Source organism: Dama dama, chromosome 20 (genome assembly GCF_033118175.1).
Source record: "Dama dama isolate Ldn47 chromosome 20, ASM3311817v1, whole genome shotgun sequence".
In the NCBI taxonomy this organism is placed as follows: Eukaryota; Metazoa; Chordata; class Mammalia; order Artiodactyla; family Cervidae; genus Dama; species Dama dama.
Window position 1 is genome coordinate 81601230 of NC_083700.1, and position 16076 is coordinate 81617305.

At 37.6% G+C, this 16076-nt stretch overlaps 1 protein-coding gene across 3 annotated transcripts in view; it reads right to left on the minus strand.

Annotated features, from left to right (window-relative positions):
• The window catches only part of NFIA (nuclear factor I A), a 402591-nt gene that overhangs the window by 38153 nt on the left and 348362 nt on the right, over nt 1-16076 (minus strand). For 2 of the 3 annotated variants that reach the window (XM_061121733.1, XM_061121732.1), the window contains exon 10: nt 3201-3292. The exons of the other annotated variant lie outside the window; for it this stretch is intronic. In XM_061121733.1, the coding sequence (XP_060977716.1) occupies nt 3201-3292 (92 nt within the window). The remainder of the gene's footprint in view (nt 1-3200; nt 3293-16076) is intronic. 3 annotated transcript variants of the gene reach the window in all.

Here is a 16076-nt window from a genome sequence, read left to right on the forward strand (position 1 = left end):
CATGTTTTGTTTATCCACTTATCTGTTGATGGACACTTGGATTACTTGACTCTTTTAGCTATTGTGAATAATGCTGCTACAAACATGGGTATACAAATATCTCTCTGAGACCTGGTTTTCAATTCTTTCGGACTATCAATTCTTTCAAGACTCTAATGATCAGAGTCTATCTCTGATCAGAGCAAACCCAGATTTAAAACCAGGGAATATGCCAGCGGTATTTCCGAGAGTTGAGCATCAGTCTCTGAATATTTGCAGGAAAAGTAGCTCATCACTCTATAAGGCAGTAAGTACAATACAGTAGTTAGATAACATAGGTCTTGAAGTCAGACAGAACTGGGGACACATTCTTGCTCCGTTCCCCACTGTACAGCCTTGGAAAAATCAACCACTCTTTAGATCTCAGGTTTCACATCTATAAAATGGAGATAATTATATATATCCTAATGGATGGCTGTCAAGATTTGTTGGATAATGCACTTAAGGTACTTAGTGCATAGAAAATGCTCAATAAATAGGGGCTATATATAATCAAGTAACTTATTTTTTTTTTTTAAGGAATGGTCTTATGATAAACTGAAAGCTGCCTACTTCAAATGTCTATTCATTAGTTCAAATTCTACTAGAAAGAAATAGGGACCATCAGTTCAGGCCAGTTCAGTCGCTCAGTCATCTGTTTTCCAGAGGCTGATGTTCCAAGTATTTGAAGAGGTTTTTTTGGGGAAAAGAGAGGCCATTTTATTTTGTATTTGTTTATGGATTTCTGTGCAGGATACCTTTTCTGCATTTATAAAGCTCACCTATCTGCTTGGCTGACTCTTCAATTTTTACTTCTTTAAGGCAGAATACAAAATTTTGTTTCCAATAAAACTTATCCCATAATGCAATTAATACAAATTTCATGCCTATTAACAAAAATATTTATATTAAAAAATGTAGGCTTGCCTAGGAAATTACTAATCTGCAGGTCATGTTCAGATTATGTCTTAAAAAATTCCTATAAAAATTCCTCTTCTTAACTGATGTCCTCTCAGAAAGATTATTTTTAAAATATTATTTTTATTATTTATATCTATATATATGCCTTCCAAATGGTTCCAGAAAGTAGTTCTTTTAAAAAAGAGTTAATATATACATCTAAATATTAAAATATTTAGAGCACATAATTTTTATCTCAGGATATATTTTTGGGGAAAAAGAATAACTCCATTAGTGCAGTTTCTCATAAAACAATTGGGGATGGCTTTCTCCAAGCCAAATGTGGCAGGTGTCACTGTGATAAGAAACATTTAAGCTGTTGTCCCTATGATGCCAAATATTTAACAGAAACTCAAAAAATTCAGTTCCAGATGCCAATATTGGGCCTACATGACATCATTCATCCAGATGCGTAGAAAATCTGGACTTTAAGAATTGAATTTTTGTGGTCAACATCATGAAGACTCAGTTTGTGGGTTAAATAAGGCATTTGTGAAACAAGGCCATATTGGAATAGAACACGTTTTGATTATAGAGAAACAAATTGAATGGAATGCAGGGTACAATTTCAGTGCAGTGAATCACAGCTTATATTAAAATACTATGTAAAATACAAACAGGGCATTTCCAAACTGCATTTTTGAGGTTCCTAATGAAGTAACATGAGCCCACTGGTGCTTTGAGAAAAGAAATCATCCAATATAAAGCTACTGTCCCCAATTCTTCCCTTCTCATTGAATTTGACCATGTAAGCCAAATGTACAACAAGAAATGTTCTATTTTAATGCATCTGAGGTAATTATTCAACTTCAGATTCAGCAGTTAAGTATTTGAAGGTGTGGGAAAGTAAGCAATAAACTTGAACAATTTTGTGGGGAGTATGGAATAGGCAACGTTAATCCTGGATGCCAGTGTACCTGCCCCCCCACCTCCCCTTCCCTCCCTTGCCAGTTTCAGAAGAAACAGCAGAAGTGGGAAATTCAAGAGTTAACTTTCTTCCTCCCCTCTTTGCTTCCCCTCTCCTTACAGCTGCCTCCTCCGAGGCTGTACTTTCTGTGACCCTGCTTCAGTGTAGGAAGGCTTCAGATGCAATGCTGTTTAACCCACACTGTCGACACAGCAATAAACCAAAATCCTTTACAGAGAAGCAAATGGACCCAGGAAAGCAAATCTATTTCGTTCATAAGCACCTGCTCATAGTGTTACAAACAAAGATGAATAGTTAGAAATTAGGCATCTGGCGATTACACACCACAGCACATGCACAGAACATCTCGGAGAATTTTTTCAAACACTGTGTTGATCAGAACCTCAAAGGGAAAACATTTTCTTTATGTCAATTCTGATAATATACAGTCACATTCTAGTTAAGAAATGAGAGAAGAGCTTCTTCTAAAACTTGTATCTAATTCTATTTTACAAATCTCCAAGTATCTTTATAGCTACTACCCTGGAATTCTAAAAGTCTTTCACTGTTTCTCAATTCACAGCAGCTATTTTAAAACTTTTAAAAAAGAGACTTTCTCCTTGACCTATGCTAGCACAAAACACATCTATTGAAAAACAAACTCTAGATGTCCTGGCATACTCTTTTTTTTCTCAATCACCTACCTCAAAACATGACATTAATTCACATCCATCCCCTCCCACCCCACTGGGGCCAGCGTAGCCAGTAACAAATACCTCCTATTTCTGCACCAATACCAGCAACTTAACAAGGCTCAGGAACTCTTTCTTTTCCTTTCTCTTAGAAAGACTGTCAGGGTCCTGGGGACCCTATAACAAGTACAGAAGAGTGGCTGGCCCCCCACTCCTGGCATGCACTCTGATGTCACTGGCTACCAGAGTGTACTTTCCAGGTTCAGTAGGGACCTACTTCTGTCTGCTCACACGCAGAGACACGGATTCCTAAAAGAGGGAGCACACTCTATCCAGCCCTGGGAAAATTTTCTTCCCATAGCAAAAGCAGGTCACAGAAGCCCTCCTCTTTTACTCCCTCAATACAAGAAACAAAAATTGCAGGCACTGTTTTCCATGATTTCTGAGAACACATGGAAAGGTGGCTGAAGGGCCCGGACGAGGTGGAGGGGGTCGGGGGGTCGGGAGGTAGGGGACCGAACAGGGACTGGGAAACGCAGCCTGTTGTGGCGAAAGATGAGTTACAATGCACCTGATGAATAAAACAAGCTGCACCACATACAGAAAAGATGAGAGCGGCCCACCTGTGTCTGTTGAGGGATATTTACAAAGCTTGGATCCCGTGGTCCAACACTGACGAATCGGTTTGCGGGGGAGGTGCTGGGTGTCGAGTAGGCTGTGAAGGGAAGGGACACATGCGTTCAGGAAGCAGCACGAGATTGCACACACAGACAACACCAAAACACACAGTCTCTGAGCCTACGCAGCTGATTAACAAGGAAATGTGCAAACGCTGTAGCTAGCAGAGGGATCTAGCTAGCGAGGGCATTTTAGACAGTCAAAAAGGAAGGGGGGTTGGCTTCCAAAGACTGTTGGAGTAAAAAACAGCGTCAGACTGGTGCTCAGATGAGCTCTTTTCTCCTTCCATCATACAAATTAGAACATGCAGGACGTTTGCAAAGTATACTTTCTGAGTGAAACATGAGTTCTGGGGTCAGAAAGAGATATCCTAGTCTTTAAAGCACAGGAGAAAGAAATTAGGTAGAAAGGGGAGGAAAGCAGTTCATTTTACAGTCTTGCTTTTTACACTATTACCGTCCTAAAGATCACGGGATGTTCCTGTTCCTCTAACTGTAAATACAATAGAAGAGTCTTTACGAAGGGACTGGGTTCTCCAGAAAGATGGTGGGAAACCATCTAGAGTACACTGGCTTTACAGGCTTAGTGGGGTGTCTAGAATTCTACGATCACAAACTGTGCTCACAGTATTAACATTTGAAGTCTTCCCATCCTAGAACCTTTCTATTCAGGCACAAACCATCAAGACCCCATGTAAACCTGGAACCTCAGGTACCACTCTTCAGCCTACTATACGTCTCACAGTACATAAATGTTCTGTGGCTGGTTTTTATACTTATATTGAAGAGCTTCACTCTACAGAGGAAAATTCTGTAGTTTTAGTGTTTCATTGGCTCATATATCCAAACGAACATTTTTTTTCTGGTGTCCTTCACCAGAAATTCACTTCTTAATCACAAACTGCAAGGATTTATTCATATTCTTTCTTTACTAGAATTTTTAGACAATCACTTAATTTCAAATTTCTTAACCATACTTTTAAAAAGCCTAAGTTTTCTTGACTAACACAAGGCATGCACTATCTAAAAGATGAAAAGGATTTGCACTTTTTAAAAAATACAAATAACTGAAGGAATAATATCAAGTTCCTTTGCCAGATATTTTCCCCCACATTAACATCATCTGCCTCTCTTCCTTTGATTTTCTGTTTTACAGAAAATTGCTCAGACTTCTTGTTTCCCTTGTTAAACATATCTAGAGACAAAAGTTCCAACCAATCTGGCCCAAGTTCTATTGGTCTTAGAAGTAAGTCACCCACGCAGAGCTGTGATGGTCATGTAGTACGGTTGCGTTCGAACAGAGGAGGAATAAAAGGGTCCCCTGATGTCTATTAAGAAGAAACTTTTTGTGGCTGTAGTATTTGTTTGAGAAGAATTTGTCTAATAATAGCTTTATCTAAAATGATCTAATTGTATGATACATTATATTGTCTAGCAACCAATTTCTTCCCCAGCCCATCCTGTCAGATTAACCTCTACAGATTTAAAAAATACATTTAGTTATTCTGTATGTGCCTCTCACTCATTGCTATGGGGAAATTTATTTTTTAAAAAGCTCAGTCAAATACTCTTTATTAATGGTTTCATTCAGCCTATTGTTCCACTTTGATGTGCTTTCAAGAGTCTTAACAGAAAGTTTTATACTGAAAATGATGGACTATAATTATCTGATAGTGAATTTATCTGCTCCTAGGGCACAAAGAGGATGTGGGAGAGATAAGGAGGAAACTTGTAGATAAAATAACCTGTTAAGCCAGTTAGCAATTAGGAGGAAAAAAAGTATTTTTTACATGTGCATAGGTAGGTAGGTTGAGAAGGAACAAAAAAGCATGAAGAATAAGTTAAGGTTCTAAGAGTACGTGACTGAGGACACATGCTGAACCGTAAGGCCTTGGTGTGATGGTCCTAGCAGAGCTGGGTGTGCATGCCTGCACTGATCATCACAGACACACAGAGGATTTCCTATGATGACTTGACTGCACTGGTGATATCCCAACAAGCATGCTGACTGATCCTGGGAAACATATGCTTTTTTTCTTTTCTTTTTTGTGTGAAGATAGGTCTTCACTGACCATAAAAGTGCTTGTCTCTCAGTTGTGTCTGACTCTTTATGACCCCATGGACTGTAGCCTGCCAGGCTCCTCTGTCCATGGGATTCTCCAGGCCAGAATAGTGGAGTGGGTAGCCATTCCCTTTTTCAGGGGATCTTTCCAACCCAGGGATCAAACCTAGGTCTCCTACATAGCACTAAATCTGGAAAGGTTTGTATTACATTTCATTCTGTATTTAATATTTTTGCCAGACATAAATTTTGCCATTTTGAAAGGAGGGTTAGCATCTAAATAATTGAGCCACTCAAAATTAACATGAGACTAACAGTTGGTTCTTGTTTCTTCTTCAGTCATGAGACCAAACATCCCAGGAGGCCCTTAATGCTCTCATAGGCTATGAAAACTGCTCCAAAGTTTATTTTATTTTATTTTATTTAAAAAGCAATACTGAGAGAGGTGGTAAGGTGTTTGCCTTAAAAAAAAAAAAAAAAGAGATAAGACAACTATAAAGATCTGGGAGTCTTGGAGTATCCAAGTCATTGAATGGAACAAAGGGTGCTCAGGGAAACTTATTCTATAGAAAGTTGATTCTGGGAAAAATCAAGGATACAGGAAAAACAAGGGAAGGAAGAAAGAAAGTCTGACTCATCTTCCATTATTGTGGTTACAACAAGCAGAGTGTTCACCTATAACAGGATGCAGTTCCAGAGATGATATGACATAGGGCTAATTTGATTTTTCCCAAAGAATCAGTGGAATGAGGGAGTTATCCTGTTGAACAAAAGCTTCAGTTGAAACTTTTTGTTAAAACAATCATATATGCCATGGTGAATCAATTACACATGCCCAGTTAAGTGCTTTCAACATGAATATAAATGAAGTAAAGGGGGCTATATGGTAATTAATTATATACAACTGTGCTTACTATGCTCATATTACATTCATTATCTGTCTTAATAATTTTCATCTATTTACAGCAATGATAAAATGTTGTAGGAGGAGCTTCAGGAAATCAGTAAGTCCAGAAAATAATTTTCTGGGAAGAAATTGTCTTAGGTATTTTTGAAAACTCTGGAGGGAAGAGTCAGGGGCATTTGATGATTTTCTGATAAAGTCAACAGGGAAATCAATTTGCTTACATAACCTCATTGTAAAAGTCCTCATGACAAACATGACTATTAGAAATCAAAGTATTGATTAGTTGTCTGCTTCTGAAACAGAAAGTGTTTGCTTTTTTTAGCAGCCATTTGACCTACATGAGCAGCAGCATCATGGACCATTTTCTTAGCCTTATGAAAAAACATTCCTATAATAAGCACCCGCCAGCTCTTATATGGGCTAATCTGATCATATTTTTTCTCTTCCTATGTATTTCTTCAGATTATCCAAGAGTCTTAGCCTTAGCCACAGAGGTAAGTATCAAAATTCCAAGTCAGAATCTGATCCCATATCCTTCTGTGTTGCCCACTTACCATATGCATTGCTAATTCTATAATCCTTCAGTTAGGCAGTACAAGTCGGGCCTCAGTATGAGCAACTGGAAAACCGTTCATGAACAATTCTTTCTTTATATGCAATTGAGCCTCTGTGAATACTGGAATCTATCTCTAGGGAGACTGTGGGATGGCCAGGGAGAGTGACTGAGATCACCCATTAGCTCTGCTCTTTAAAACTGGGCATGTGTTCCCTGGAAGAACAGCTTCTGTGTTCTCAGAAATGGATGTAACTGACTGCCTGTGAGTCAATGAGAATTCCAACTTTTGTTGTTCCCAGGTTATCTGGGTTTTTTTTTGTTTTTGTTTTTTTTTGTTTTGCCTCTGAATAAGAAGGAATAAGGGAGGTGACTGAACAGAGGAATCACAGAGTTTCCAGATGAATCAGTTTGGAGTCTGGAATGGCCTTGACCCAACAATCATAAGCTGACCGTGGTGCTAAAAAAGTGGTCTAACTGTTCTGAATAAAAGATGGTTGGAGCTTTCCTGTTTTGGGGGAAAATATGACTGCAAAACAAGATATTAAGACATTAAAATATCTGTACCAATGTCAGTTGATGGTTTCTTTAAGATAAAAAACAGTATTAGCAAAACCACTCAAATCTCACAAACTAGAAAATGTGAGTGCATCAACTTGCTTTGAAAGTAGGCAGCCAGGTTCAAGATCTAATTCAAATTTAGCAACCCTTGAAATGTGTGTCATCACTGGAAAACAGAAGAGAGAGAAAATCATAGATTTCTGTGTAGAGCCAGGGTGTGAAAGGAGAGCAACCCTTTGGAGGAAGCCCCCTCCAGTGTCACAGAGTGGCCACCGGGAGGCTGAGTGCAGGGGCTCAACGGCCCGAGGATAGAGGCAGCCAGCTCCTCTCCTGGGCTGGGAGAGAAGGGATGACCCAGTGAGGCACCTTGGCAGAAAAGATAATGTAAGAGAGCTAGTGTATTTTGATTTTCTTTTTATGTGTGTGTGTGTCTTAGATATATTTCTTAAAAAAATTTTTCTTATTGAAATACAGTTGATTTACACTGTTGTTTTATTAATAGTTTCAGGTTTATAGCAACATGATCCATTTGTGTATGTGTGTGTGTATATACATACATATATATATATATAAAATTTCTTAGATACTTTTCCATTATAGGTTATTACAAGACACTGAGTATAATTCCCTGTGCTATACACTACGTCCTTGTTAGTTCTGACTTTCTGAATTTACTTCCAGACACAGGAAGCCACAAAGTCCCCTAAACCCTGGCAGACACAAAGTTTGAAGAGAAGTTTGTGTTCTGTTCATGAGAGATGCCAACTACCTAAAAGGAAGGAATACCCCATTTCTCATTCTCTTAATCTAAAAGGAAGGAATACCCAGTTCCTCTTTCCCTCAAACTCTACCAAGTCTAACTGCGGTGGTGCATCAAGGAGAGACACCTTACATATTCCTATCCTTCCTCTCCTTCCCTTTCTCTCTGTCTCATTGTCATGTGAACACTTCCTCTGCGCCAGGCTCTATGCCGAGCTTTATGGGAGATAAAAAGATGAGCCAGACACGCTGCTATCCTTGAAATGTCAGCATCTAGTGGGGAGAGATGAGTACAGAAAGTGAAAATACGAGTGCCTAAAGTAATATACATAAAAACCTGTGGGGTGTTTAAGGGCAGAAAAGTGACACCTGGCAGGAGACCAGGAAAAGCTTTGTAGAGGAGAAGGAGATGGCTTTCGGGACGGGCTATAAAAGACGTGTTAGTTGACAAGTTCAGATGAACCGAGGGTTATGGAGGAAGATGCCTGAGCAAAGAAACAGAGGTGGAGGATGGGGGTGTCAATCGTGGAGAGAAAGAAGAAAAGATGAAACGCTGCAAATGACACTTTGCCATACGGTCTGGAAGATAAAAAGTTGAGGACTGGGGACTTGAATGTTTGAAATTGAAGGAGAAAAAGTCCATTGAGTTTTTCTTTCAAGAGGAAGAAATAATTTATAAAATAATCAAAGATACCAAATTTTAAACATCCACTAGGGGCTTCCCCGGTGGCTCAGATGGTAAAGAATCTGCCTGCAATGAGGGAAATCTTGGTTCGATCCTTGGGACAGGAAGATCCCCTGGAGAAGGGCATGGCAACCCACTCCAGTATTCTTGCCTGGAGAATCCCCATGGACAGGGGAGCCTGGCGGGCTACAGTCCACGGGGTCGCAAAGAGTCAGACACGACTGAGAAATGAAGCGCAGCACAGCATAAGCCCACTAGGCATCCTAACACTGTAAACCTTTCCCATCCCATCTCAAAATCAGTATGCACTTCTCGAAATGTTGTCTCGTGTTCAGAAACTCAAGACATTTTCACACGTGGGGATTTTTCTTTAAAAATGCTAGACAAAGATTCAATTTCATTCAGCTAGACTTGCTGTGATTCCACTGCCTGCCCAGGAAAGTGCTAGTTATTGGACCAAAGTCCTCCAAACAAGTTCAGGAATGGAGACTTGAACAGATCCCTGTGTTTTCAAACTGCAAGTTTATTAAATGTTTATCAGTGACACCTGACAATGCATCAGAATGCATGCAGTTGCAAACTGAAGCAGTGAGGTGACTAAATACCTGACTGAAATAATTTCTGGAATCTTAACTGCACTATCATATGTTACAATACTATTTTTTTTTAAAGCCCTGTGAAAAAAACTTTCGTTTGTAAAAAAAATAAATGCAGAAACTATTAGAAAACAGATTGGGTACTTTCTAAATGAAACCTATTACAATTGACTCATTTGGGAACCTGAACAGCACTATTTCTTGCCAGGTCACACAAAAAGATGCTGGAGGATATTGGAATGTTTTTTCCTTTGAAGAAATCTATGGGTATCGACAAATTTACAGGGCCTAGGTTGGCATTATTAATGTAATTATACAGCCAAGGAAGCACATATAGCCTTTGCTGACACATGGCCCAGTATTCAGAGGTTTAGAAATTCCCACGTGATTGAATGGATGTTTTGTCCAGATATTTGGAATCTAGAAGATAACCAACACTGAATTTCCATTATTTTGATCACGTATGTGCAGTCAATTACCTCATTCTATTATCTCTGCAGATCTTTTGTCTGTACAAACAAGTTACCAACAACAAAAAAGACAGCTTTCAGGGCATGAAATTAAAGCCAACTTATCACTAGTAAATTATTATGTAATGGCATACCCACAAGCCTTCTTCCTGAAAATCTAAAGAATTCGAACGTTAATATATTAGCATTACTTAACATGTATGGTAACAATTTGCATGAAATGTTTAATGTGTCAATAGTTTACAAAAGTCATGAAAAGAAATCAGTTTTGGCAGATGGCTTTGCTCTGCTGGTCTCTCCACTTGTGCTAGGGATCTTCATAGCGGGTAGGGCTCAAATGACATCATGATTTGGAGTGAAACGTTCAGAGAGGAAGGTATAAGACGATTCATGTGTGCACACAGAGAGAAGGGAATCAGAGCAACTTGTAAACTGGAGGTCTTTTGACTTTATGTTACCAAAATCTGTGTAATGAGGAGGCACTTAACAATGAGTGTTTCCTGTAAACAATCTATTTATACTGCCTATAATATTCTTTTTCATAATGATTTAAAGGACAGAATACAGCTTTGTTTCAGTTCATTTCAATTTATTTCTAATGACTGATTCACATTCTATGTTGTTTATTTTTATGTGAATGCTGTGTTAATCAACTGAACATATTTATTGATCAAAAACAACCACGTAGATGGTAGGCACAGGTGAAAGTAATATTGAAGAGCCACAGGGAATAAACCCTGGATTCAGCTGGGGTTTACTAAAAAAAGAAACCAAGATCAATATATTGGATCCTTCCCTCTTGAAAGGCTTCTGTAGCCTCTCCAAAGGCAGTGTAACTTTGGAAACCCACTTCTGGGACTATATTCTCAACCAATACTTAAAAGCACATATAAAGATTTACACTCCAAGATGTTCATTACAGCATTACTTATAAGTGCAACAAATTGGAACCAATGGATAAATTGATGTTTCATCCATATGATGGAATACTGCAGTCATTAAAAATGTTTTAAAATAATAATGAAACCATGATATGCTTATAATATGAAATGAATAAAATTAGTTTATAAAATTATATATATGTATATACATATATAAACACATACATATGATCAATAATGTTTAAAATAAGCACAGAAAATTACTGGAGAATATACACAGAAATTGAGCATTTATAAAGACTGGAATTATGAGTGATTTCAAAATATCTTCCAGTAATTTCTAATACTAAATAAAGATAAACAGAATCTGAAAACCCCAAATAATATTTTTATTTTTACAGCAATGCAATGCAGTTAATAGAAAATAATTTTTTTTTTCTAGAATCAGAAAATTCGAGACTGAATCCATTCAGTTTCTTACTAGAAATGGGATCTTGGCAAACCAGTTAAATTCTCTGAGCCTCTCTATATATAAAACAGTCCAGCATAATAAACATTATTTGTTCTAGTACTCCTAACTCTTTAGGGCTTCCTCCCACTCTGTGAATTTCTAATAGGCTACCTTCTCCATAGGAGCAATCCAGAGAGTGATCTCTAAGGAGAGGCTTAGCCAACAAGATGGGAAATATCCAGGATCCCACTGTACTCTACATTAAGACAGTTGAAGAAAAATCATCCAGTCAGGGACTACTGATACCAAATTCCTATTAAGGGCATCACACCCCAAGGTATCTGCCTTCAACCAATTAAAAAAATAATATTTAAATCTCTCCAGGATTAATCTTATGATCAGATTCATATATAATTTCTAAGGGTGTAAACTGGCACAACTTTTCTGAAAAGCAGTTTGGTAATGTATATCAAGAAAAATATTCAGACTATTTGCACTAGTAATTCCAATTCCAGAATCTATCCTAATAAAATTATTCAAGTTGGGGACAAAAATATATGTTTGATGATCTGCTGGAGTGTATTCCATAGGCAAGGACAAAAGTTAATGTTCTATGGAAGGAGAATAAGTAAAAATTATTTAAAATAACATTTCCTAGCTTTTTCTTATGAAGTAAGAAAAGATGTAAAATACTAATTAAGAAAATAACATAGAAAATATTATATGCAGCAGGTCACAATCATCTTATATAAATATAAACATACACAGAGAAATGCACTGAAAAAAGGGGAGAAAATCAGACTAAAATGTCAATTAGTAGTTGGTTATAGGAGAATATAATTTTTAAAATACTTTTCTGTATTTTTCAATTTTCCTACATTGCATTGCCATATATTATCTTCATGAAGAAAATCTTAAAACTCATGTCATTTCTGTCATTTGAAATAGTAAAAAACTGAGGCAAAATAAGACATGAATGGGTTATGATAACTTAAATAATCCAAATGAACGTAATCATCCATTGTCTGTTTTCTTTTGTCACTCATTCCTTCTTGACAAAGTTCAGTTCTTCTTTTTTCCCTGCTCAACAGTTCCTCTGTTTTTCATCCAATTCAATGTACCCAGGAGTTTTTATAAGAATAATAGAAAAGTTTTTTTATGGCATGTCTTGAAACATAGTTAAGTGGTAGAGTAGAAAGCACTGGGCTTTAGCATCCAACAGACCCGGATTCGAATTCTGGTTCAATCTCAGTTTCCTCTTTTTAAAAAGAGGGCTAGTGATTCCAATTTTTCAGATTAAAATAACAATCAAGTGCAAGTAAGGTAATGCATATGAAAATACCTATCAAAGTGCCTGATTTGCAATAATTATTTTTCTTTTGCACAGTTAGACATTAAAAATTTGGGTTGTGCATAAAGTAGAAATGCTCTGCAAAAAAGTATTTACTGAAAATTATAACTTAAAGATAGCACATGTACATTTGTATCCAATGGGTTCCTAAAGCAGAACTTGTGAGTAAATAATGGCTATTGAGGGTGAAAATGTTATCCTTGTACAAAATTCCATGCTCTCTGGGAGGGAAGAAGAATATAATTCTCCACCAGAAAGAGCACATATTTTTGCTATCATACCCAAAGTTCAGGTGAGCGCAACTAAAAACTAGATGTACAAAATTTACCAAGGCTTTTCTGGATCACCCCCCCCCGCTTACCTGACCCCACTGTGTGAGTTTTGATCACTGTAATTAGTGATTGAGATTTAAAGAAAAATTTTAGTTCACTAGAAAAATACTTTAAAGATTAAATAAATCATTATATTTGACATAAAAGGGGATTTAAAACTCAATAATATTTTGCATTCTCATTGGGTAAGGTACTTAAGAACTATCTCCCAACAAAGCAATGCCTATCCGTCAATACACAATCAAGTGTATATATACATCCCCCACTCTACAGTAGTATATATTCTATACGTACTGTTTCTTAGCACTCTGCTTTGCTGACTTAATATAACTCAAAGATTATTCCATGAATTCATTTAGACCTGTCCTTAGTTTTGACTTCCCTAGTGGCTCAGACGGTAAAAGCGTCTGCTTACAGCGCAGGAGATCCAGGTTTGATCCCTGGGTCGGGAAGATGCCCTGGAGAAGGAAATGGCAACCCACTCCCATTACTCTTGCCTGGAAAATGCCATGGACGGAGGAGCCTGGTAGGCTACACTCCATGGGGTCACAAAGAGTTGGACATGACTGAGCGATTTCACTTTCACCCTTATTTTTAATTTATTTACTTATTTTTATTTTTGACTGTGCTGGGCCTTTGTTGCTGTGCGGGCTTTTCTCTAGTTGCGGCAAGTGGGGGCTCCTCCCTAGCTGCAGTGCACAGACTTCTCACTGTGGTGGCTTCTCTTGTGGAGCACGGGCTCTAGGGCACGTGGGCTTCAGTAGTTTCAGATCCCAAGCTCTAGAGGATAGGCTCAATAGTTGTGGCACACAAACTTAGTTTCTCCATGGCATGGCATGTGGGATATTCCTGGATCAGGGATCGAACCCGTGTCTCCTGCAATTGGCAGGTTAATTCTTTAACACTGAGTCACCAGGGAAGCCCTATCCTTCTTTTCAAAGGGTTTTCTAATGTATATCATATTAGTGGGTATTTGGATATTTCGGTTTCGATCCCTGGGTTGGGAAGACCCCCTGGAGAAGGGAAAAGCTACCCACTCCAGTATTCTGGCCTAGAGAATTCCATGGACTATACAGTTGCAAAGAGTCGGACATGACTGAGTGACTTTCACTTTCACTCTTTTACTATAATCACTGTTGCAATGAATACTTGATGTATATCTTTGCTCATATGTCCAACACTATGTATGACTTAACATTTAAAACTTATATATATAAATATATATATAATAAAATAGTCCTCTGAAGAGGTTGAACCAATTTACAGTCCTCTAACAGTATAAGAGAATGCCTATTTTTCACACACTCACCAAGATTATGTCAAGATACTTTTCTATATTATTTGAAAGGTCTTTCTCATTCCAATATTTCAAAAAAGTCTGCCCTGTGTTTTTGTGGTACTTTAAGGCTTAATATTTCTATATTATAATTTTTGTACCACCTGGAATTTATTTTGGTATAAGGAATTTTATTTTTTGTGGATAGCTACTCAGTCATCCAAATATACTTTATTGAATAATTCTTTTCCCTCTTCCATATGAAAATGTCACTATTATCATATACTAAAATATTGTAGTTAAACTGGTCTCTTTCTGATTCAGAAGAATATAAAAAATTAAAATATAATGGGGATAGAAGCAGTGCTGGCTGAAGAATAAAATTCAATGTGGAAATAGAGATATCAAAGTAAAATATGTTCCCTGGCACTAAATGCCATCAGACATTAACTTAAGAGTAGATAAGAAGAAGGAGGGAGCTCTTTGGAATTGTTCAGTATCCTGTATGTGGTGTTGGTTGGAAGGATCTATGATGTTTTAAAAGCTCATAGAACTGTACACCAAAGGGTGAATTTCATTGAACAAAACCTTTTTTAAAAATTTAAAAACTAAAGGAAGAGTCCAGGTACCAGTAAAGAAACACTATTTTATGAAAGGAAGCCACTAACTTTTTTTAAATTCTCTCTTGTCATTATCCACAAGCTCGTCTCTGAAAGAGGAAATACAGTCCTTATATCATTTAAAAATTGTGTATATGACATATCCACTGATTTGTTCTAATTCAATTACTGATTAAAGTTAACACATAAAAAAGTGTTGATGAAAAAGAGAACCATCATTATTTGGGTGAAAACTCAGAGAGTAATTCTTCTAAGCACTCATCAACAGTCCAAGCTCTGGAGAGCCCTAAGGAACAAAAAACCTCTGCCTTTAGCAATAGCTACTGTTTTCCCACCTTTTTGCTATTCTTTGCTTATCTCCCTCCTTCTGCTCTCTTTCCTTTCCCTGATAACAAAAAGTTATTCTCAGCAACAGAAACTGATCCACACTGAATTATAAATGACCACTAATATCTTCCTTTGTACTTCTCCCATAGGATCTGCACTGCAAACTTGGAAACTGGGCTAAAGTGAAGATCCTCAAAGGATGCTCTGGCCAAGTGTATGAACTGCAGGTTCAAGGTGGCTGGGTGTAGTCATGACGCTGCTACACCTGACTGAGTGATCTTGAGAAAGTTATCTATCTCTTCACACCCTGTGTTTCTCCATTAAGGTATTTACTTTTCAAAGTATGCACTTCACAGCAATAATGTGAGGATTAAAACAAGATAATACATAAAAAACAAATTTTAAAGTGCTTGGCATTAATAAAAGCTCAACATTTTGTTGTGTTACTAATTTCAGACAAGAATAGGCAGTTGTGGTTCCCTGGTAACCAGAAATCGTGTCATATCGCTTTGTAATTTGGCTACAGTAGGAGCTAGCACCATGCGACCATAGGATTATTCTTTTTCATCTAGATGGCTTATTGCAGTAAAGAATCAGCCTGCAATGCAAGAGACACAGGAGACGTGGGTTTGATCCCTGAGTCAGGAAGCTCCCCTGGAGAAGGAAATGGCAACCCGCTCCAGTGTTCTTGCCTGGAGAATCCCATGGACAAAGGAGCCTGGTGGGCTACAGTCCATGGGGTTGCAAAAGAGTCGGACACAACTGAGTGACTGAGTGCCCATGCACACTATGGGATTATAATTTTGGGAAATTTGAGATTTCATTCCTGAATCTCACTTTCCTTATCTATAAAATCCTGCCTTCCTGAGTCTTAAGAAGATGGAAATGAGATAAAATATATGTGTAAAGAGCTTTGCTAACCAAAAAGCACTGAACATATGTTAATTATTATACTAGGAAATTTCAGTCCTGGTCAGAGATTATTGTTACA